Genomic DNA, 25,322 nt, shown 5'->3' on the forward strand with positions numbered 1-25,322 from the left:
ATGTGGCTTGCCACTAGTTTTTGTTGGTCATACCCAAGATAAAAACTAAGAAGGTAACTTTAAAACGAGTGTGTATGCATGCCCATATATGCGCCCATGTGGGCGCGAGCGCACATGCGCATGAATTTTATATCCTCCGTGCAAGTATGCGTATGAGTGCTCCTAATTTTATATGAGGAAATGTTATTTGCATATTTTCCTTAGCACTTGGCTTTTAAAACGCAAGTTGGCGCATTTTCTAACATACGCACATGAAGGAAATGACCAGTTTTACCAAGTAGTCCACCAGTTTTCTGAGTCTATCTCTGAGTCATCTAGCCCCCTCCACTCCCGATTATTCAGCCTGTACACTCCCCAGTTACCCTGCCCTTTATCCTGCAAGTATTTGGCTCAGCAGAGGGCATGGGAATTACCATCCTTAATTAATTAGCTTTTATTCTTTTGAGGAAACTGCAACATTGATGGTGGTAGGGGAGAGATCGGGGGGGGGAAGTGGAATTGGATTCATTTGACTGCCAACACAGGGCCGCAATGTTTATGGTCTGGGGGTACTGATATACAGAGATTAGGGAAAAAGCACAGGACTGCTTCCACGGCGAAGTCCAAAAGCAGACATTATCCTAATATCTGAATTATCAAGAAGGCTGCTCACCTGTAAAAATGTTGCTAACAGTTATTTTGTTATGGGTTTGACAGTTACTGGTTATGATTGAAGATATTATTACCCTTAATAAATGCTTGATTGAGGGTAACTGGCACAGAACGGCAATACTATTCTTAACATAAGGTATGGGGATAATCTGCATGGAGAGGCAATTACTAGCATAAAGAAATTTGCTGGGCAGACTGGATAGACCATTTGGTCTTTTTCTGCCGTCATTACTATTTTACCATAAAGGATTCTATTCTGGCTTACACCTGATAAATATCAGAAGTAAATATGCGCAGGTAACAGCCATACATGGGCCACAAGTGCACATTATAAAATTGCAATGTATACGCTTAAAATGTGGCTCCATCCCAGAATGCCCTGACCCACCCCTAGCCCCTCCTTTTTATGTGCATAAATGTATTTATAAATAAATAAATGTATTTATGCACCAATGCTAGCTTCATGTGTATGTGCGAGGTTTATAAATATGCACTATTTTCACACACATCTCTGAAAATTCACCTTTAAGGATATAAAAATCTAAAACTTCCTTTAAGGAATACTCTATAAAATTTGATGTTTTACTACAGAACATATTTATATGATGTTCAGATATCAAGGAATTAGAGATAAAAGAAAAACCTTACAGGGACAATCAAAAATATGAATCAGCCAATTGTGGAATGTATATTCGCTGTAATAACGTCATTGTATTTTTGTGCAAACATTTTGTCATTAATAATATGATATAATGTGCAGTTAGAATTTGTTAATTGCAAGTGCTAGTATGAAAGGACACCAATATCTATTGGTTACACTAATATTCTCCATTGCATGGTATTTTAGCGCCAGCCTAGAGGCTCTTTGATACTGCCAATGCCAAGCTTACCTCAGCTTCATTCTCTTGTGTCTCTTCCTTACTGCCCTTCCCAACCAACTTCTCTCTGTTTTAACTCTTTCCTGGGTCTGTTATGATTGACAGTTGTGCTATTGTTTTTCCATATTGCTTCAAGTGAAGAGAACATTGGGCCATAACTACCAATGTATTCTGATAAATAATAATAATATAAACATAGTAAAATGGCAGTGTTCAAGAACAGTAAGAGAGAAATGTTTGGACAGAGCTGGAACACTAGAACCTAATGTAGAAACCCAGTTTGGTTGGTGGTGGTGTAATTGCTAGGGATGTGAATCGTTTTTGAACGATTAAAATTATTGTCAGATAATTTTAAAATCGTCCAAAATCGTTAGAGTGCACGATACAATACAAATGCCCCCGATTTATCATCAGGGGCATTTGTATTGTATCATTAAATAGGACATGGGAATTATTTGGGGGAGGGCGGGAAAACTGGCACACCAAAACAACCCCTAAAACCCACCCCGACCCTTTAAAACCAATTCCTTACCCTCCCCCACCCTCCTGAACGATTCCAATTCACATATCTTAATGATCAGATTCCCCCCCTCCCCCAGCCGAATCTGATCGTTAAGACGATCTGGCACACGATTCACATCTCTAGTAATTGCTGTCTGTTAGTTTACTTGGACACAATGAAATAAGGATCAATAAAGAAGATGTAGGTGATACTTTTTATTGGACTACTTTAATATATTGGCAATTACATTATGAGAGCTATGCTGCAATGCTCTGATGAACAAAGCATAGATCACGAAAGCAAGTCACAAAAGTATCATATTAGTACAAAAAAATCCACACCTATGACTTGTTTGTTGACCCTTATTTCTACATTTTTATAACAGAAACAAAGTCTAAATGATGGCCTAGGACGTCAAAGAAATAGGCAAAATAAGTTTTAAATATTCAAGGAAAGGCAAGTCAGGGAAAGGAGGCTTCCTTGTATGAATTAGTGCCAAAGAGGGCGCTCTCCCTCTGTGCCAAGTACCCCTATGTCTTTGCCTCCGGTAAGAAAATATGTCTACTAAACAGCATGGCTTCTTCTGTTTCAGCTGGATAGTAAAATCTAATATACAAAATCTCGAAAAATAATTGTGACTTGGTGGGTTTTGTCTTGTTTTTGTTATCCTGCACCACTCAGGCTTGCGTCTCCAGGCTTGCTCCATTGAGCAAAGCACATTTTTTTTGCATTTAACTTTGGGGTGGTCAGTTCTAGTTGTTTTACAATACAAGAATTCTTGCAGTGTTAGAAGGAGAAAACTGTATCACTGTTTTCTATCAGTTTTGTATTCTCTAGATTTAGTGCTGCTATAACTGCTGTAGCTGTCAGGATTGTACTGAAGTTTTATTTAATCAACCAGTTGATTCAGAGTTCACAGGTGGATTGCCATGAAGCTTCGAAGCAATAGGCGCTCACAGTGCACGGGACTCAAGTTTCCAGGGATGGTTAATGTAGAACTTTCATTGCACAGGTAACAGGCCTTTCTTAGGGATCAGGCACCCTCCGACCCCGCATCATCCATCTCCATAGTTTGAGGGTATTGAGGCCTTATAAATGATCTGGGGTTTCTCTCGTCTGACTATTGACAAGCACAAAGTACCCCTCCTCAGTGGAACTGCATCCTCTGTTTAGTTACAGCACTTCACCTGCTCAAGATGGGAAGATCTGATTGAAAGGTGCATGTCACAGTGCAAAGAAAACAATCTTTCACCATTTCATTTTTTTTTTTTCCAAATCAGCAAGATGGCAATCTCATTCTCAATGCATTCAGCTCAGAAAGTCTGTGAAAGAAATCCACAGGAATCTGTACTGGAGAATGGGTTTTAAATTCGCCTGATACACAGCTGAATGAAGGAGGTGACAACTGAATAGTTCTAGGGACCGACTTGAGATTATGCCCCATAAATGAGTCCCATGACTAACAGAAGAGCCGTATCTGGCAAGAATGAAGCTGATCAAAAACCTCTCTGCTTTTCTGCCACAGGTCCATGGATCTAAGCAGAAGAGTCTCCCTGCACTTTGCTTGCTGTGCCATTTGCTCCGTTGAGCTCAAACCCCTCCTCCACTAACCCTGCCTCTGCTTCAGTGTCGCCGCTCTGCAGGGTAGCACTGGAGAGACGGCTGAGGAGGTCTCCTTCTTGGAAGGATGCTGCCAAGTCCCTGGCACAGCAAGTAGGTGTGTTGGTTTCATAGGTGTCGTGGAAGCTGTTGTAGTCCACTTCGTAAAAATCTTTCTCCAGGGTGAGAACGGGGGTAAAGCGATGACCCCAAAGCACCTCCGTGTCCAAATAGGAACTTCGCGCCTGGCAGGTCATTCCTAGGGTCCAAAAAAGACAGTACATGTTAAAGACTGACACGTGGCAACAACAGTGGATATTAAGTAGTTCAAAAAGAATTTAAAGACTTGGCTCTTTTAACAGGCTTTTACTGATTGATTGCAGAATCATAGTTTGATTGTTAGCAGCACTGGGCTTTAGGAGGAGGCTGCTGACTGTGCCTTATGTCATTGTTTTGAATTTTACATTATTGTAGTGATATTTTGTTCAGTATGTCCTAATGTTTTTATTATTGGAACTTGCCTCAGTCATTGGAGAGGCGGGCGATAAATCCTTTTAAATAAATAAATAAAGAAATAGATAATCAGTTGTTTACTCTTTCAAAAAGTACAAAGACCAGGGGACACACAATTAAGTTACTAGGTGATACATGTAAAACTAGTAAGAGAAATATTTTTTTACTCAATGCATAACTAAGCATTGAGTAAAAAAAAAAAATTGTCAGAGGATTTGATGAAAGCTATTAATGTAGCTGCATTTAAAAAAAAAAAAAAAAAGGTTTGGAGAAGTTCCTGGAGGAAAAGTCCCTAGGATAGTTAGTATCTGTCTAACCCATGGGATCCTGCCAGGTGCTTGTGACCTGGATTGGCCACTGTTGGAAACAGGATGCTGGGCTTGATGGAGCTTTGGTCTGACCCAGTATGGCATTTTCTTATGTTCTTGTGATTTTAGTGTTTGTAGACAAAGTGCATCTGAATTCATGTGATAGCTAAGATTATGCAGGAAATCCGTTCAAAAGTTGCCCTGTAAATTACCGGTATCTCTGTTCTACATTCCCATGCAGGATTTCATCAGGGATTCATTCTGCATGGACTGTGAGCCTGGTCCCAGTGAGGATTCCCTGAGTCCTTCTGCACTCACCTCTTACTAAGCTTCTGCCAGAACAGTGCAGGAATACCTCACTCAGTCACACACACAGATCGCAGACAGACCTTTTCCACTTTTCTCTTGTGTCTTCTAACTCTTTTTTCCAGGGTCTCCTATCCATTTTTCTTTACTTCCCTCTCCTGTCTTCTTCTTCACTTCCACCCCTACATTTTTTTCTCTCACATTAATCTTTCCTTTTTATCTTTCTTTTCTGCTGCTTTATCCACTCATAGCTAGATTTCACCCTTTATTCTTCTTTGTCATTCTACAATCTTCCTCTTTTTACCTTTCACCTAACACTGTCCATCTCCTAATCTCTCCGCTTTCTTATTCACTCCTGTTTCCCTCATCTTTCACCCCACTCCCTAGTCCCCTATTACTACCCTCTGTACTTAGTCTATTTTTCTCTGCCTCTCATACCTTCACTAGTAGTTGAACTTCCTCCGTCACTCATTCCCTCCCCTGTTTCCAGTCCCTTTCTGCCCTCTTTTACACTTTACCCAACCTCTCGTTTATTTATTACCACTCTTTCACAGCACCTTTTCTATCCTCTTCCATCATCTTTTACCCCTTCCCCAGGCCCTCCACACCATATCTCAAGCCTGCCCATCCTTCAGTTTCCCTTTTCCTACCACTCATATCCCATTCCCAGAGCATCTCAGACCTCCCAGCCACATTTTCCTGAGGTAATGGAAGGTAAAGTGACTTGCCCAAGGTCACAAGAAGCAGCAGTGGATTTCAGCCCTGGTTTCCCTGGTTCATAGCCCCCTGCTCTAACCACTAGGCTACTCCTCCACACCACACCTCTACACCCCTACACCCCAACCACCCCAACTTGCTGTCTCCTCAAACCTCAAGTTCTGTGTGCCCATTCTCCTCACCCAAACCTTAATCCTTACTCTCCCCCACCCAATCTGGGAGGCCTTGCTCTCTTCTCCCCCATTTTCTCTCCAACCTGGGAGTCCTCACTCTCCTTCCTGCCTACTTACCCACCAGCAAATTCTAGGGCGACCCTGCTCTCCCCACACCCCCCCCCCCAAGTCTGTGTTGTTCTACTTGGAGCCCCACTCTCCCTCCCCTCAAGCTTTAAGCTCAGTTCCTTACCTCCTCCCTCTTTGTCCTTGGCCCCCATGCTTGAAGCTCAGCTGTTCCTCCTGCTGTAGCCCTTGACTTCTTTTGAATTGCACTGGGCTTTGCAGACATAGAACTCAGTAAGGTGCAAACTGCTGACCATTGTTCCATGTAGGCTATGGAAGGAAGACAAGACGCACCAGTACCATGACAAAAGGAATGGCCATGTTACAAGCGCCAGACTGGGGCACAGAGAAGAGAAGTGCGGGGAAGAAAGATGTGGGGCAGGAACAAGTTTAAAGATCCGGGAAGCAAGCATGAACAGTGCACACACCTGGGATGCCTATAGCTAATGATGTCCCTTCCTCCCAACTGGGTGTCTACTGTAGCTCCATGATACCATGAGATTTTGATTCAAATCTTTTATTCTCTTCTGTCTTAATTCAAAAGATCTAAATGCTGCTGAGTCCCTAAATTTAGGTGCCTTACAAAGGGCCAGGTTAGGCAATGAAGTTAGGTGGTCAGTGGTGATATCCATCATTAGGTGACTAAACTTAGATGTGGCCATAGCTGTTCTTATAGCAGTCTCAGTTTAATGTATTTAAAGTGACAGCTAGGCATCTTTTATCATCCAAATACAGGAATTTAACTTTATCACCTAACTTAGGTGCCTATATTGAGGTGCTCAGAGTGTTTAAACATCAGGCTCTGAGTTTTGTTATGCTGCTTTGTCAAAAAATAATTTTCTCTCTTGCTGAGACAAATAAAAAGACTATGAAGGCAGAAAATGATCCTAAGGCCCTTCTAATCTGCCTGTCTTCACTATCCTTTCCCCTTCCTCAGAAACTCTCTGTGCTTGCCCCATACTTTCTTGAATTCTGCTACTGTTTTTGTCTCCATCAGTTCCACTGGGAGGCCGTGCATGCATCCAACATGCTTTCTATGAAGAAATATCGCCTTAATTTAATCCTCCTTTCACTCTAATCCCATGACCCCTTGATCTAGAGCTTCTTTTCGTTGAAAGAGGCTCACCTCCTGTACATTTATTCCTTGGAGATACTGGAATGTCCCTATCATATCTCCCCTTTCCCTCTCTTTCTCCAGGGGTTACATGTTTGGATCTTTAAGCCTGCCCCCATATGCTTTATGGTATCGATCAGTGACCATATTAATAACTGCCTTCTAGATCAACTCATCTGGTTAATATCTGATTGAACAGGTGGCCTCCAGAACTGTACACAGTATACCAAAGAAGGTCTCCCCAGAGATTTATACAAAAGCAATATAACGTCCTTTTCCATGTTGGTTATTCCTTTCCCTGTGCACCCTAGTATCCTTCTTGCTTTTGCCACTACCTTTTCAATATGTTTGGACATCTTATGATCATCAGTTATAATCACCCCCTAGATCCATCTCAGAACTTCAACCCCTATACTGTAATACTCCCTTGAGTTTTTGAACCAAAGGAAAGTATATCTAATTAAAATAATACCCTGTCAGCTCCAAAGAGGCCAGTTCTATCTGGGATGTACCTACTGCAAATTGTAAACATGTCCTTCTGGCAAAGGGGAGCAAGAAGTAACTGAATCTAATTAAATGTAGATGGCATTCTTAGATAGTTATGGCTTAACTTTTCTGGTCCCCCAATGGTGGCTCTCGCTGGTACTGTTTGAAAGGGCAGATGTTTCTTTGTGGATCTCACTGGTACAGGTCTATGAGGTAGATGTACAAATGCAGGTGTCCAGATGCTAGTTGTGTGAAACAATGACGCCTATACTTCACCAAAGATAAATCACAACCACCTGTAACATGTTTAATCTGTCACTCATTAAACTGTTCCTTGAACTTATGGTTAGAAATTCACTTTCCTCAAGCCACCTGCTACCAAGAAGTTTTGAAAGGGTGTTTGAACTAGTTGGGAAGTGGGACATCCTTCCACTCTAAACCCACTGATCATCTCCTCTGATAAAACATTCCTAAAAGCACTGGAGCCCTCAGAATTCATATGCTTATGATGGGCAGATGTCCAATGATCATTATGAAGGAAATTTTATAACCGAAAATGGAGAGCTAAAGTCTTTAAGTAGAAAGTCATTTGGACTTTAGCCAAATTTTCAAAGTGGATTTGTATGTGTAAGTCTGCTTTAAATTAGGACTGACTTAAATGCTTATATTTACATCTGCTCTGGAACAGGTGCAAATGTGTGTATTTGTGTACATTTACATGTGTATTTCTGAAAATCTAAAGTATGCACATAAATGATTTCCCTGTACCAACTCCGCCCTGGGGGCCCCCAGAATGCCCCCAGAATGCCTCATTTTTGTGCACTCAAAAATATGCAAATGCAGGGAACCTAACTTTCAAACCTATCTGTGGTACACCATTTGCATGCATATGTGGACATGTAGAGATTAATGTTAGTATTTTATAAACTGAATTGTGAAAGCTGCACACTTTATAAAATATCACTTGGTTTTGCTCTGAAAGTATGTGTATGTTTCAGTACACACAAATATTTCAGAGGCAAGAAAACACATTTCAGAACTATACCCTCAATTCCCAAGGCCTTACAACATTTCAAAAGTAATCGGTGATTAACCAAATCGAAAGCACTAGAAAGATCTAACACTAACAATAAAGCACCCTCACATCTATCAATCAATGGTAAAGCATCATCCATTAAGGAAACCAGTAAAGTTTCTGTACTACAGCCACGCTTAAAACCAGCTTGAGCCGGATCTAAAAGGTCAGCTGATTTCGAAAATTCAGAAACTTAGATAGTGACAGCTTTTTCTAACACTTTAGCTACAAATGAGAGATTTTATAAAGGTTTATAACTACCAACATAATCTAGGATCTGGACTTTCATTTTTCAATAAAGGAGAAACAATCACCGTTTTACATTGAGTAGGCACAGAACCAACTTCCAGAGACTTATTAATCAATTTCTGTAAACATGCCAAAACTTTATCTGAACAGCCTTTAAGTGAGTTAGTTGACTTAATCTAACTAGTTGGCAATATATATGTGTTTTATTTATTTATATTCTGTCTTTTGGTACTTGAAAGTGGATTACATTCAGGTGCTGTAGGTCTAATTATATATCACCACCTTTTTTTTTAAATCTTATTTTAGCTTTAGCTAGTGTCTAGTTTTGTCCCACTAATCTTTTCCAATTCCCTTTTTGTTAGAAATCTTTTCAAACTCAGGCATTCACATAATGGAATGTGTATCCTACACATCTGCTCCTAAGGTCCTTTTGTAAAAGATAATTAGGTGTTTCAAAAATATAAACTGAAGGCTTCTCTCTCTTTAAAACCTAGCCGCCCAATCTAAGTTGTAAGAAATCCAATTCGCTGCTAAAATAAGAAGGCAAAATGGGATAAAGGAACATGATGTGAGAATGAGGGAAATTCTTTTCAAAATCTCTTAGCTAACAGGACAGATTTATGTTCCCCCCTATCTTAACCTTTACAGCTCACATCAATAACTTCAACCCCTGGGATTTCTTGCCTGTTCCAAGGGCTCCAGGATTTACTATTCCTATCTATAGAGATTTAATTTTACTTTTGTGAAAGCCTTAGCTGAGTGGTGTCTATAAACCTCATCTGTCTTCATAAGAATAAATCAGGCATCCTCCTTCTTCCTGATGTGAAAGGGCTCCAAAGAATGGAAGAAGTTCAAGGGAAAGGCTACCGTAAGGTGCCTGCAAATGGCGCCTTACATAGAGAGGAACACAGAGGTCAATATTCAGCAGCAGAGTTCAGGACTCAGCCAGAGAAACCCAAGGTTTTGAATTTCCCACCCCTTAAAGCAGATGTTCTAGCCGGGTAAGTCATTACTTTCTAGCAGAATGAAGGGGAAAGGAGGAACTATGTGGCAGAAACATTGGAATGTCCGTAGGCCTCAGGAAGCCAGCATTTGCTTAAGGCCAAGGGCACATAATAGTTGTGAGGAAAGTGGTTCAGAAGATTGTAGATGCCTGGAATTGCCTGCAAGCATGATAGCAGCCAAGGTAGAAGCAGCCAACATGATGGCAATATGGATGCATGCTTGGAGTAGGGTTCAATTCCTACTGCAGCTCCTTGTGACCTTGAATGAGTTATTTTATTATCTATTGCCTCAGGTACAAAACTTAGATTGTGATTCTTTGCAGGGAAGTGGCTGAAAAGTAGAATATAAATCTAAATAAATAAATAATATATAAAGGACTGTGGTAGAACCAAGAAAAAGAGGTGATAGGAGACTGAGCAGTCTCTGCAGTGGCAGAATAGACAGGGACAGCTGGGTGGATTGGCTGGGCCAAATAGTCCTTATCTATCAGCAACTGCTTTGTTCTGTTTCTAATAAAATGTACTTTGAATCATGGTCTTGGCCTAGTTCAGTAGTTCCCTACCCTTTACTGTTTTAAACTCACTCATTCGCTCTTACAGGTTTGTTGGGTCACCACCTCATGCCGGCCCTTTCTATGCTTTAACCCTCTGCTTCAATTATTTTGTATAATTAAGCACCAGGAAGAAAGACACTGCCATACAATCACAGAGCTGCTGAAGGATGGAAGTCCTTTACATCACAGAGCTTACAATGCAGGTAAAGAAATAGTGAAAGAGGCAGTGGAAAAATCTGTAAGTTGGAAGTTTAGGCGCAACACGTGAGAATGTTGGAGGCATGATTGCATCACGAGTGATATCGGGGTGATCATAGCTCTGCGCTCAACCCACTAGACTCTTTTAGTCAATGTTGTACCACAGAAGAGCTGAATTTACTAGCTCAGAGTACATAACAAAGGCAGCCTCAATCAACTACAATATGTTTTACGTACAACACAAGATTCCCATAAGCGACTGGAACTAGGATGGAGAAGAAAAACAATCTACATGGTTAATGCTAGGCCCATAAAATGGAACAAAGTTGACATTAGAAACAGAGGGTTTGAAAACCTATGCTTCAGACCAACACATCGTACAAACCTTGCAAGTCTGGCATTCATATTGTATCTTCGGCCTGATTTTACATTCAGACTTACTAGGCCAGTGCCTATGGCAGCACAATTTTCGGGTGGCAAATTTTCTGCCACCCCACAATCCTGCCCTGGACCTTGAAAGGCCCCCCTCCTACTGCCACCACCACCACTGCCTTCTTTCCCCAAACCTTGGCTCTTGCGATGATCTTCAAAGCGCAGTTACTGCGGGGACTGAGCCTAGGATTCATATTGAAGCTTGAGGAAAGCATTTTGGCTCACGATAAGGAAGGACTCTGCCGCTTGTGGTATTAACACAGCCTCAGCAGAGATTGCAATGGGTCATGGCACTGGCATGGAAAATGTGACTGGTAGTAATGGCATGGGCACCACAGCTGCAGTTTATGGTTTTGACACCGACTGCAACTTGCAGAAGTCTATAGCCCCTGGTACAGGAAATGCAGGGGGCCATAACAGGAACACCATGAGCACTCTTTAATCTCAGTGCAAGTCCAGGTACCACACAGAGGAATTGCAGTGAAAGAGGCAGTACAAAGCAACCATTCTGCTGAAGTACCACTCACATCCTGCATGCAGTTTTACTTATTATAATATCTATAACAATAAAAAGTGTATAAATAATACTGCTTTACAGTCATCTTGCAACCTGAAGAATCTGTTTCTGCAGCTGCTTGATATATTGTACAAAGTAAGCAAAAATTAACTATGAAGATTTAATGCCATTCCATCTCTTAGCTTCCTCTTTCCATCTTTTTTCCATCTTGCCTGTTATCTCCCATTTACATCACCGCCTCCTCAACACACGCACTTCTCTTGTCATTTTTCCATCCCTGAAATTCCTTTCCCTATCAGTCTTTCTGATTTTAATAAAAAATTTGCTGAATCACCACAACTTAATCGTATTACTTCAGATGCATGCCCACAGTCACTTCTGGTGTGGATGCCAGGCTAGTTTTTGGAATCTCCTCTACATGACAGCTGCCAAAACAGAAAGAATAATATTGTAACTTTTAGGTCTTTAAAAGCTATCACAACCTGCAAAGACTCCAGTTTTCTCCAGGATGAATATGGCTGCTATTTGTATTTGTTGCCCCTGTCCCACCAGCTAACAGGGCCCACTGGGGATAGATGCAACCACATTCTGACCCATTCTCCCTGGTAAGGTGGGGGGAAAGTAAAGTCTTTCAGGGCCTTCAGACTTGCTGAAGAGGTTTTCTTCTTCTTAAAGTAAAAAAAAACAAAAACATACTGCACAAGTCAGCTGTTCACAAATAAATCCTTTTACTAAATACTTGATGGTCTAAAGTGGTACACTGCTGATCAGTGAATAGTGCATATTAGTATAGAGCATAAAGTTCCATAAAAAAAAAGAAATCACAGAGACAGTCACTGGTAAATCTGCACTCCCTGGCAGTAAATGTGCGTCACAAGGGACCCTCCTTGGGTCCTTCCCCAGTGGTCCTGCAAATTGGATGCAAACCCCTTCCCAGTAGGAACTGAAACTCCCGTGCTGCTGCTTTCCTTCAAGCAGCAGCTCTGTGCGACCTTCTCCCTGCAAGACAGTCTTCCCTCCGACTCCCCACAAAGGAAAAATCCTCTATTGCCGAAACACAAAAGAAATCTCTCTCAGACAAATGGGAAGTATGGGAGTAACCCCCCATTACCTTGACACTTCTTCTCTGGTTCCTTGGAACATCAGAAAGCCAGACAAATCTCTCCCTGATCCTACAGGCCAGGGAAGTGGGAGCCCCCATCCTTGGGGTCCACCAGCTCCACGGTCAGGACCGGAAACAGGATGGAAGGAACTCTTTCTTGGACAGAGGGAACCCCATAGAACTTTAACCCGCGTGGGCTCATGAGTTTTGTGAAACCACTCTGGGCAGAAAGAGCCCCTCCCACAGGGGAGTGTCAGGCACACCACTACACTCCCACTCCTATGTACCCCCTCACATAATAAAATGTTCCTCTTAACAGTGTCTTATTAAGGAAAAGAGGTGTGAACGTATTTATTTGTTTATTTATTTAGATTTATATTCTGCTTTTTCACACTTTTTTTTCCAGCGCTTCAAAGTGGATTACATTCAGGTACTGTAGGTACTTAGGAGGAAGCTGGGGATGGTGAAGATGCAAGCCATGCAAAATCTTTTTGTTGGCATTATAGTTGATATGCGTTATAGAGCTGCCTCTTCCTCAGCCTGCAGCCAGGTGCATTGCAGAAGGTTCGCCGTAACTCTCAAACCCAAATGGATCTTCCAGTTGCTCCAGATTAATTTGATGCCAGACTCGAATATACTGTTTAACTGATGAGTCATGCATTGTCTCACTTCAGACTAGGCCCACTGATGTGTGCATTTCACTTTACTTTACACCAATCCATATTTGAGGAATACAGTAGCTCTCATTGAAAGAAAGCAACCTGAGCAGGAATAAAAAGCAGAATGCCCGCTATTTTAACGGACTCCTACAAAAGTGAGGAACTGTGCGTGACAGCGCTATGACATCATTCTTAAACCCATTAACGGTTGCCACATTAACTGCTTTGGATAATATTGGCCAATAGAAATTCTCTAAGTGGGGAAAAATAACTGTAATTTTGATCACAGAGTTGTGCCATTATTGCCCTAAAGTGCCTCCATGATGAGCACTCAAATGCCTTTAAAGCCTGACACAATGGCTCCTTGTGATCCTAAGAGAGAGGCAGAATGGACACATGGCGTGCCCTCCCTTGTAAGTGCAGTAATAGCTTGACACAGCTTCATTCTCCTCCTAATGCGATTGCATGCTGTTCCATCGAGGCCCTCAGGAAAGCGTCTCATTTGTGAAAACTTAATTTCCCTGCCTGGCTTTTAATTTAGGGTTTGTTATTGATAATGACTTCCTGCAGCAAATCATTATTGGTAACTGGATTTACACAGTTGCATTTCCAATGCCTTTTTTTTTTTCTCTTAAATTTCCAGCCGCTGTTTGCAGCCCCCATGCTGGGGACTGGTTCCGGACTTCTACTGATCATTATTCAAAAATGACAAGGGGACCTGGCTGCAGCACAGCAGCGATGGCTTAGATGGTGACTTTTCAAAACATCTGCAAGTTTGTGAAAAAGAGCAGCCAACTTTGAAAAAGTATTTTGATGGACACCAGGAGAATCAGCAGAACAAGTCCTAGACCAGGAAAGGCAATGTCAGTCTTCGAGTCTGCAAGCCAGTTAAGTTTTCAAGCTAGCTACACTGAATATTCATAAAATGCATTTGCATGCAGCACCTCCACTGAATGCCAATGCATCTCATGCATATTCATTGTGGATATCTTGAAAAATCAAATAGCTTATGTCACTCAAGGACCGGAGTTGCCTACCCTGCCCTGGATTTTCATTGAAATGCATTGAACTAGAAGAATAATTTTAAAATAATGTTTTACAGAAAAAGAATCCTATTATAAGAATACAAGGCATTCTTTATACAAACTTAGGAAGGAAGGTAGGTAGTCAGTAGTTCATTTGATAGGTTAGTGATTTTTTTTTTTAAATATTGAGGTCAATATTCAAAGAGGTTTGTCCAGCTAACTTTAGAGATTAGCCAAATAAATCCCATGTGTAGCCCTGGCCTAAATTTGTAGGCTGTAGGCATATCTTTAATTTTAATTTCAATTTATTTCTTAATTAATCACATTTTCTTGCATTTCTCAAATCAGAGTGATTTGTACTTTACCTCTACTGTACTTTACCTGTACTGCTTAACCTCTACCATTAGTCTTATTGGGTGGATGGTTCAGCAGTACCCTGATATAGCACTGTCCCATTGGGTATCCTCCTTCCACCAAGTCTCCATGATGCCAATTATGTCAATCTCATCATTTGCTGCTATACACTCCAGCTCTCCCATCTTATTTCTTAGACTTCTGGCATTGGCATACAGACATTTCGAAGAGTATTTTTTGTTTGTATTAACAACTTGCTTTTCAGTTGTTAGGGATAATTCGGAAATCATTAGCTTCGGTGATTTTTTACATATAGGCACATGGACTATGTTTGCTTTTAATGGAACCTCTCTGTTGGGATGCCCTAACTCTCCTGTTTCATTAGTATCCTTCAAGGATACATTTCTCTGAACCATGCACTCCTGAGTGACTGTCGGCTTTCCCCTTGTTCTGGTTTAAAAGGTGCTCTATCTCCTTTTTGAAAGTTAGTGTGAGAGTCCCTTTGTTTGAGTGTGGATTCCATGAAGGATGGTCTGAGAGGTTAGCAAGAGTTCTACTTTGGGGTCAGTTAAATGGTCACAAAGGATTAAAAAAAAAGGTGGAAATATTTCCTTGTGCTGCAGAAAAAATCTACACCATAACCTTCTGAGTCTGATCCAATTCAACAGCTTACCCGTCCATTTGTTTTGTGAACCTACAAAGCTGGTGCCAGAACAGAAAACCCCAGCATCAGAACTCTTATTTTAAGTGTCCTTAGCATTTACAAAATGTCATGGCCCGCTCTGCGGTTACATTTTAACCAGGTTAAAATTTAACCAGATTTTAAAAAAGGCAGCCCTGGGGCATTAACCACACTCACCCGTTGATCACTGACAGCTCTCACCCGTTGATCACTGACAGCACTCACCCGTTGATCACTGACAGCACTCACCCGTTGATCACTGACAGCACTCACCCGTTGATCACTGACAGCTCTTGGTGTACCAGAGTCTTCGTAAGCTGTGATAGCTTAGGCCTAAGAGTTAAAATATTATTCCTTCTCTGTTTTCTGCTTCTGCAACTGACATGCAGGGGAGATGCCAAAGCTGGTGGTCAGCTGGTCAGTGAAGGGACCAATCAAAGGGTGAGTGGAGTGACTGCATGAATATTAAATGCTGGTACAGCTGACAGCAGACTGCAGCTCAGCAGGGGGGGGGGGGGGGGGGGGGGGGGGAGGAAGCAAACGCCCTTACTGCTCCCACTGGACTTCTGGGGTACTTTTGGATGTTTTGGGGTGTGAGTAGGGGGTAGAGATTTAAGGCTCCATTCTTTTAAAGTAGTGGATGGGAGAGGATTGGGCTTCTTGGCCCACTCTGCAATTCTAGCAATACCTGGTGGGTGGGAGTGCGGGTGCTCAACCAAGATACAATTTTAGCAGTTTCTTGCGGGGCAGGAAGGGGACTACTTGGCCACATTAAAATTTTTTAATTTGTTTGGGGGAGGGGGAAGATTGGCTGTCACTGGCCCACTGCTTTTTTTTTTTCACTATTTTAAAGACCAGTGAGCTGTAAAGTTACCAGGATAACTTTATCCAGGTAATTTTAGCTAAGTATATTGAACTGTAGGAATGTGCAGGCAAAACAAAAAAAAATTGTTTTAGTGAGGGGGGGGGGTAATTTTTTCGGTTTGTTTAATGTTTAATTTGGTTTAGATTGTTTGCTGAAATGAAGAAAACATTAAATCTGCACAAAACAAACAAAAAACAAAATGGACTCTCCCGGGCCCCCTGCCTCAAATCCCAGGGGCTCCTTCCACCCATTTGCAAGTAAGCTGGGCTTCCCAATGCTCGCCCCACTGTCATTTCACTAAGGAGGAGTGGAGCCTACTGGGCTGGGCCAAACCCAGCTGGGAGGACCCTCCTGCCCTCACTATGAATACCAGAATTTCCTAGCCCACACCACTTGTCTCTTCTATGAGGGTCTGGTTTGCAGGAAAGAAAGGGCAGAAGCGATCCTACCTCATCCCATGGTGCTGGCTGGCCCTGAGACAGGCACCAAAGTGTCAAGTGATGTCAAAATGCTGAATGCTGCACAACACTGAGCCGACGATTTCAAAGTGTTATCCACTATGATGCCTAGATCTTTTTCCTGGGTGGTAGCTCCTAATATGGAACCTAACATTGTGTAACTACAGTAGGTTATTTTTCCCTATATGCATTACCTTGATCAGGGTAAGGTGGCAGCCGTATTCCCAGGCTAATGTGTCACCTCTGTAGCATTCCCTGGCCCTGCCAGTGCCGCTGGTAGACTACAGAACTCAAAAATGAATCTCTTCTGTCCCATTTTAATATCTGAAATATGTTTATGACTTGGCCTTCCACTTTTCAAATGAAGGACCAAAATCATTTATTTTGTTACAAGCCCTCTTAAAATAGCAGCTGAAAAGAATAAATCAGTCAGCAGTTAAAAACAAAGAAAATGATTTTTCTCCTTTTATCTTTTCATTCCTAAAAAGAAATGTATTTAGAGTTTGAAGGTTTTCCCTGTTTAACTTCTCCCACTGATATGGGGACAGTTTTGAGTCCCTTGGTATAGAATGCACATCTGTGGAGTTTCCCTTTGAAAATACTCCAGCGTGCACAAAAAAAGTAACAGCGGGCTTTACAGATGCTTTGCAGCAGGTGCAAAGTACAGAGCGATTTCAAAGTGAAATCACCATGCTCTCCTTTCCCCATAGGTAAACGTATACATGCTGTGAAATAGTATGTGTATTTTTCCCCCATTTTGGGGAGGGGCAGGTTGAGGCAATATTCAAAAGTCTTTAGGGTGAATTTTAAAAGCTCTCATGCTGCAAGTCCAGGAGATCTGCACGTGACTGGAACGTGCGCAGGCTGCGTGGATTTTAAGAGGCTCGCAGCCACGCGCATATCTCCCGGTATGCGCATTGGAAAGAATTTTGAAAAGCGGGGCGGGGGAGGGGTCTGGGTGGGGTGCGGGAGGGGCATGGGCGGGCTGGGACAGCACCACTAAGTCCGAGTTGCGCACGAGCGCGCAGCCGGCATCCGACGACCGCAAACGCTGCTGCTGCTATGAACTGTGGGTAAGTAGTAAAATAAAAAGAATTGGGGGTAGTCAGCGGGGTTTTAGGGGTTGGGGCTCGTAGGGTAAAAGGGAGGCAGATTAGGTAGGGGGTTTAGGAAGTCCGCTCCTATACAGGGGCAAACTGGGATGGAACAGGGAAATAGGCCCTAATCATCACCTCATGCATCTACTAAAATCCCCCCACTTATATGCGCGAGACAGCATGCGCGTGCACTTGCGCGCGTTGTTATAAAATCATGCGAGCATGTACGCACGGGTAGCGGATTTTATAACATGCGCGCATAAAAGTGCGCTTGTTATAAAATTGACGCGTCCATGTGCACCTGCCAGCAAACGCGTGCACATTTGCGCATGTGCAGCAGTTTGAAAATTACCATCCCTTTTTTTTTTTTTTTTTTACAAAGGTAAACACATTTTCACCAAGTAAAAAGCTTTGAAAATGGCCCTTTATGAATCTAAATAAATTACATTTGCTCCTCTGTGAATTGTCATCACAGTTCCCCATCCTCTATAAAACCCTCACCATCATTCATAAATCCATATACAGACACAACTCTAATTGGCTTGATGAACCTCTCTGCCTCTCACGCTCTAACCGCCTCACCACAGCAAACAATAAAGGAACCCTCCACGTACCATCACTCAAAAAGGCACAACTTTCCTCCACAAGGCTCCGCGCCATCTCCATTGCTGGTCCCACGCGATGGAACTCACTACCCACAAATCTCCGACTTGAGCCTTGTACCATCAAATTCAAAAAGAAATTGAAGACATGGCTTTTTAAGCAGGCTTACCCAGAGTAGATCCTCCCTCCATTAACCTTAAGCCGTATCTCCACTTTGACCTGCACCTATGTATATAGTTTGTGATATTGCTGCTTGTTAGTTTTATTATATTATTTGTTGCTCTGTTTTTGCTACCACTCTTTCTCCCTTGTCCCATCCCCAGTACCCGTTTTATGTATTTTCCACCTTTAGTTCAGATGTAAACCGGTATGATGTAACCATGAATGGCGGTATAAAAAAAAGTATTAAATAAATAAAAATAAATGTATCAGGCACTGAGCTGATACATGTAAAGTGTGAATATAGCACGAAAAGCTGATGAGCAGTTTATCTGAACCCCATATGGACATTATAGTGATACATGTAGGGGGTAAATTTCAACAGATTTTAGTATGATATTGGAAGTTACACATATAAGAAGCATGTACATGTACAAGAAGTATTTTGTAAAAGCTTGAAATGTACGCATACTAGCAGCAAAAGGGATGGATTAGGAACATTCCCAGGTGAGGTTGGATAGTTTGTACACAAGGTATTATTTTGTAATTGGTATGAGTGCTTACATTACTGAAATTATAAGAATGTTTTACTCTTGCTTATTGAGCTGTGGAAATGAAATTGCACTTGTCTTTTGACTGTAGTTTTTTGGTAGGCGGTCTGAGTTAAGTGGTAGGGGATCTAGGGAAGCTGCTGGAAATGTGGGGGAACTGGTGGAAGTGTCAGTGAATTGGTGATTAAAAGTATATACACAAGCATTTTCACAAGCAGAATACAGGCAATTTTATTAAACATCTGCCTCCATGCATAAACTGTAGTAAGTATGCGCATATTACAGTTAGTTTGCACATAAAATATGTGTGCACTTTTATAAAATAGATATAGAAAATATGCGGATCCCTGCATTAAAAAAATGTTTATGTACTGAAACATATGTGCATACTTTCAGGGCAGAGATAAGCACACTGTTGAAAATTACCCTTGTAAGTGTGACTACAGCACAGACATATAAAGCATACAATTAGGGAAAAAGACTTTCAAACGCATGTCCCTTAAAAAATTTTTTCACATCTTTAACAAGTGAGAAAAAAATGTAAGAAACAAATTAAGATGACAAAAAAAGAAATGAGATCTAACAATGACTCGCAAAGGAAACATAAGAGCTAAGGTACAGATTAGTTGATCTTCTGAGCAGTTTAGATAGAAATTCTGCTTTAAGAGATAAGGCAAAATCACAGTACTTGTGATAACATCAAAACCCTTTCAATCACAATTTGTAAACTTTCCCCTACCCCTCCCAGCTTTAATATTAGATCAAGTTAAGTCAAATCTATATATAAAATTCAACCAGAAAATGACAATTTGTTCTTGGTTTAGAAAACATCAGCAAAAGGCAGTTTCATTCTTGTGTTTTACTCCTCATTATTTCCAATGCAGAGGTTTTAATCATGTGGTCCACAAAGTTTTCTGAAAACAGTTTTGAAGGCCTAGTGAACTGTGGTGATGTGTGGTAGTATGTAGTGTCTATCTGGTAGATTTTAAAACCCCTTTGCACACCGAAGCTGGGAGATGTGCGTGTGACTCAGCATGGTGCGTACCGCGCGTATTTTAAAACCCGCGTGGGTACGCATGCATCTCCCTGTACGTGCATAAAATTTTTTTCACCAAAAGAGGCGGGGAGAGGATGTGGTCTGGGTAGGACATGGGCAAGCCGGAGCTGCACCATGAAGTCTGCGTGTATGTATTTACGCGCACAAGCATGCGTCAGGGTCCCCTACCACATTACTTTACTACTACAATGTATAGGGGTAGATTTTAAAAGGTGCGCGCAGTAGTAGATTTGTTCTACAGGGTTAGGGCGCAAAATCGGCAGCCTGCGTGCGCCGAGCCGCACAGCCATCCTTCGTTCCCTCCGAGGCCGCTCCCTCCAAGGCTGCTCCCAAACTCCACTGACTATCCAAGTTTTTTTTGTTATAGGACTTACACATTATGGGGCAGATTTTCAAAGGGTTATGCATGTAAGATACCCGCATAACCCCCGAAAAGCTGCCCCTTCCACCCCCTGCGCGCGCCCCTGGACCGGAACATGGCACGCCGGCAGCCGGCCTACACACGTGCAAGTTATGCCTGCCTCGGGCAGGCGTAACTTGTAAAATAAAGGTGGGGGGGAATTAGTTAGGACTGGGGGGGAATTAGTTAGGACTGGGGGGGTGGCCACCCCCCCAGTCCTAACTAATTCCCCTCCACCTTTATTTTACAAGTTACGCCTGCCCAAGGCAGGCGTAACTTGTGCGCATGTAGGCCGGCTGCCGGCGCGCCATGTTCCGGTCCAGGGGCGCGCGCAGGGGGTGGAAGGGGCAGCTTTTCGGGGGTTATGCGCGTATCTTACGTGCACAACCCTTTGAAAATCTGCCCCATAATGTGTAAGTCTTATAACAAAAAAACTAGGATAGTCAGTGGAGTTTTAAGGCTCAAAGTTAATAGGGTGAAGGAAGGCAAGTTAGCTAGGGGGTTTAGAAAGTCCTGGGGCAAACTGGGAACAAACTGGGGAAATAGGTAATTGTGTCAGCAAGCCTACTAAAATTCCCCCCACTTAATGCGCTCAAGTCGCCATTTGCATGTAGATGTGCGTCTCAATATAAAATCATGTGCACTTGTACGTGTGTATAGCCAATTTTATATGTGTACAGATGCGTGCATATATGTGCGCATGTTATAAAATTGCCACATCTATGTGTGCACACCTGCAAACGTGCACACGTACACCTGCGCCCGGGTCTTAAATTCTACTTCTATGTGTTTCCAGCACCGTCACTGGATCATAGGGGCAAGTCTGGAATAAAGTTGATGTCTGTTCTAATACAGTTGGTTTTAGATCTTACCTGTTGCCTCAACCATTCCTTCCAAGATGACGACAATTTCAAACTCCTCCTGCTCCATCTGAGATCGGGACATCTCCCAGAAAGGGCTCTTCTCATTGATTTCATGCGAGATAATGAGTGGAGACACCAAGAAAAGCCGGTCATCTCCTGTATCAAAGCCCACATTGATGTCTGTCTGGTTCAAGGGTATAAACTCCCCTTCTTTGGTCTGTTTGGACTTGATAAGTTTGGCCCTAATAGAAGCTTCAACAATATGAGAATTGCGCAGGTCCCCAACACGAAACATCAGACAAAGCTTCTCATCCCTCATGGAAATGACTGCTTTGTTGGAGAACATGAGAGTCTCTGCCCTCTTCTTTGGTTGGCTGATTTTGACAAACATGCATCCCACCATTAGGGCATTGACAATAGAACCTAGAATGGCTTGAACCAAAAGCAAGATGATACCTTCAGGACATTTTTCTGTAATGACTCTGTAGCCATACCCAATAGTGGTCTCTGTTTCAATGGAAAAGAGAAATGCAGAGACAAATCCATTGAGATTATCAACACAAGGTATCCAGTCTACATCACCAATGTGGTCTAAATCTCCCCGGATATAAGCTATTAGCCACCAAATGAACCCAAAGAACAACCAGGTGACAGTATAGACCATGGTAAAGATGAAAAGGCTAAAGCGCCATTCAAGGTCTACCAGAGTAGTGAAGAGATCACTGAAATAACGATAGGTTTCTTGGACATTTCCATGGTGTACATTGCACTTGCCATCTTTTTCCATATAACGTTGGCGAGGTTTCTTGGTTTCTGCCAGAAGACGAGTCCGGTCAGTGGCGATAGGGGGATCATCCCGGGCTTGTTTGGGTATCTTCTTTGCTTCCCTTGGATTAACTCCAATTTCCATGTCCTGGTTCATAAATACCCTTGAATCTCTAGCCATGATGGGGCTAGATGATGAGGAACAGAAGAAAAGAAATAATCAATTAAAATTCCTGAGGCAAAAAAAGAAAAAAAGAAAATAACGAATACTTTTTAAGAGGTTTGTTCTAGATTTCACTATAGAACAGGCAGAGAATGGGCAATAGCAGTGCAACCTTCCCTCACACACACTGCCTTTTCAACTCAACAGGTGCGGCATAGGCAGCAGCAGCAACACAATCTTCCCACACATAAACACACATGCACATAACACTCCACTACAGAACATGTACAGGATAGACAGAAGCAATAAAGCACACAATATTACACTACGGCTGTGAGGCTCCCAGGGAGATAAAACCATATATTTAACACTCTTTTTCTGTCTTTCTTCTGTCTAAAAGGGAATGTACTGAGGTGGGTCATACTCACAGGCAAAGGTCACTGAACTGTCAACAAGCAGCAATGTTCTTTGGCCACTTCAAATCTGAACCAGACATGAGCTAGTAATAAACAGATGAAGGGCTTTACTTCTTACTGCAAGTACTAGAGCATCTACCACCCTCAGCTCTTTATCCTTAGAAAAAAATTATATTTTATGCACTAAATGTCCAAACCTTCTCTTATAATAAAGGAGCTCCAGTTAAATTGAAATTCCATATAATAAACATAATACTACTAATAATTTAATTATTTATACATCACCTTTCCTAACCATATTACAAGAAGGCAATGTTCAAATAAAAACATTGACATATCATACATAGAACATACATGACAACACAAAGACAATTGATAGATGAAACAACAAAACAGTTCAAGTAACAGATCATAATTATTTTTTTTTTTAGATTTTTTTTGTGTTAGAGAGGGTAATTTTATAACTCTGCATGTAGGCTTTGCTTGTAACTTGTATATTCATTAGCCAACATTTTCAAAGCAAACTCATGCATGTACCTTCACTTTGAAAATACTCAGTTAATTGACCCAGTGTGAGCACAAATGACTTTGCACAAAGTTATATCAGTTTTTCACAGAATACAACATGTGTATATTAACTTATATGCATACTTTTTCAAATAAAAACTCTACCCTCCCTCCAGAACACTTCTTCCCAATACATGGAAGAGTATGCGCAAAACTGGGTTAAGTGTGTATTTTGCGCACTTAAGAACCTGCTTTTCAAAAGCATTTACACGTGCAAAACTGGCTTTTACACGTATAAATGAATTTTATCCATGTAAGTGGGCTTTTGAAAATTGCTACAATATATGCCAGTGAATTGTCAAAAGGTTTTACCCATATTTGCACTTAATGCAGGTGAATGGCTTTTGAAAATTGCTACAATAGTATGTCAAATTAACCTTTTCCTTTGCAAATTACCATATACGTCTGGGCCAGTTTTAGAACAGGCATTTATGTACATAACAATGGGTTTTATGTGCATAAATGGCTTTGACAATTACCCCTTATTTATTTGTTTATTTGGGCATTTTTATATACCGAACATATTGTATACACTTCACGTCGGTTTACATTATATGTGGGGACAGTCTTTAATGACTTGTCCCAAAAGAAGAACGTTAAAACAAATAAATAACCCTATAAATACTAAAAACTCATAAAATAGTCAATACTTAAATTTTACAAAATAATAAAATACATAAATACATAAAATACCGATCTGATATGGTATTCAACCATGAAGCTCGGTATAGAAAAATGTGAAATAAATAAATAAATAATAAAATTCGTTAAGTATCATGCTACCGATAAAATAGGGTTTATAATACTAATAAACATTCTTTATCATAATCTAGGTTCCCAGGGAGAGTCGCTGGAAGAAGTCATAAAGTATTAGGGGTGTGCATTCGTTTTGAACTTAAATGGAAAACGCAACTTATTATTTTTTTTTAACTTAAAAAAGTGATGAGGCGTAAACGATCGGATTTCCAACTTATTCAATATAGCTATGTTGAATACGTTGGAAATCGCGATTGTTGATCTAAATAAAAATTTAAACCCCTCACCCTCCTTAATCCCCCCCCCCCAAGACTTACCAAAACTCCCCAAGCTGGCCAAAAGTTCCGTGAGGGTCCAGGAGCGGACGCGTGGGGAATCACGTGACATCCGCGTCACTCCGATGTGACGCGGACGTCACGTGGTCCATCGCGGTTCCGCTCCCGGACCCCTCATTGGGCCCAAAAGGCACTTTTGGCCAGCTTGGGGGGGCCTCCTGACCCCCCCAAGCTGGCCAAAAGTGCCTTTTGGGCCCAACGAGGGTTCCGGGAGTGGACCCGCGGGGAATCACGTGACGCCGCGTCACTCCGACGTGGCGCCGACGTCACGTGCTCCTTGCAAAGGAGTTCAGAAATGGCATCCTGACCCCGCTGGACCACCAGGGAGTTTTGGTAAGTCTTGGGGGGGGGAGGATTAAGGCGGGTGAGGGGTTTAAATTTTTATTTTTTTACATATGGACATAGACTCAACTTATGGAATTCTCCATATGTCCATATTGACCGCAAATGACCCCCCCTTTCGACTTATGGACTTATGAACTTAAACTTTTGGTCTGCACATCCCTATAAAGTATTATTAAAAGCCTGCGTGAACAACCATGTTTTTAGTTGTTTCTTAGAAAGTTGTATACTAGCCTCTTAAACGTATATTAAGTGGAAGAGAGTTCCACAGTTTTGGACCGGCTAAGGAGAGGGCCCTTTCCCTGACTGCATTTAGGTGTGCTGATTTGGGAGATGGAACCGGAAGGAGTGCTTTGCTTAAGGACCTTAGAGGGTGTATGGATGCGAAGGGATGCATTTAGCCATTCATTGTTATTGCCATAGATGGTTTTATGAATAAGCATCAAACATTTGTATTGAATTCGAGAATGGATAGGTAACCAGTGGAGGCTCATCAAAATTGGGGTGATATGATCAAATTTTTTGGAATTGGTCAACAGATGTGTGGCAGCATTCTGCAAAAGTTGTAAGGGGCGAATAGATGATAATGGTAAGCCCAAAAAGAGGGTATTGCAATAATCTAACTTTGACAATAAAAGAGCTTGGAGCACCATTCGAAAATCATTATAATATAACAAAGGTTTTAATTTCCTTGCAATTTATAGAAGCCGTCTTTAATTATG

At 41.7% G+C, this 25,322-nt stretch overlaps 1 protein-coding gene across 1 annotated transcript in view; it reads right to left on the minus strand.

Moving 5' to 3' along the window:
* Positions 1-2,186: 2,186 nt before the first annotated feature.
* The window catches only part of KCNJ5 (potassium voltage-gated channel subfamily J member 5), a 63,463-nt gene continuing 40,327 nt past the window's right edge, over positions 2,187-25,322 (minus strand). Inside the window, exons 3-4 of the mRNA XM_029574146.1 lie at positions 21,266-22,209; positions 2,187-3,889 (exon numbers count right to left, since the gene is read on the minus strand). Coding sequence (XP_029430006.1) covers positions 3,567-3,889; positions 21,266-22,202 — 1,260 coding nt within the window. The 5' untranslated portion in view covers positions 22,203-22,209 and the 3' untranslated portion in view covers positions 2,187-3,566. The remainder of the gene's footprint in view (positions 3,890-21,265; positions 22,210-25,322) is intronic.

The sequence above is a fragment of the Rhinatrema bivittatum genome, chromosome 12 (genome assembly GCF_901001135.1).
Source record: "Rhinatrema bivittatum chromosome 12, aRhiBiv1.1, whole genome shotgun sequence".
Classification (NCBI taxonomy): Eukaryota; Metazoa; Chordata; class Amphibia; order Gymnophiona; family Rhinatrematidae; genus Rhinatrema; species Rhinatrema bivittatum.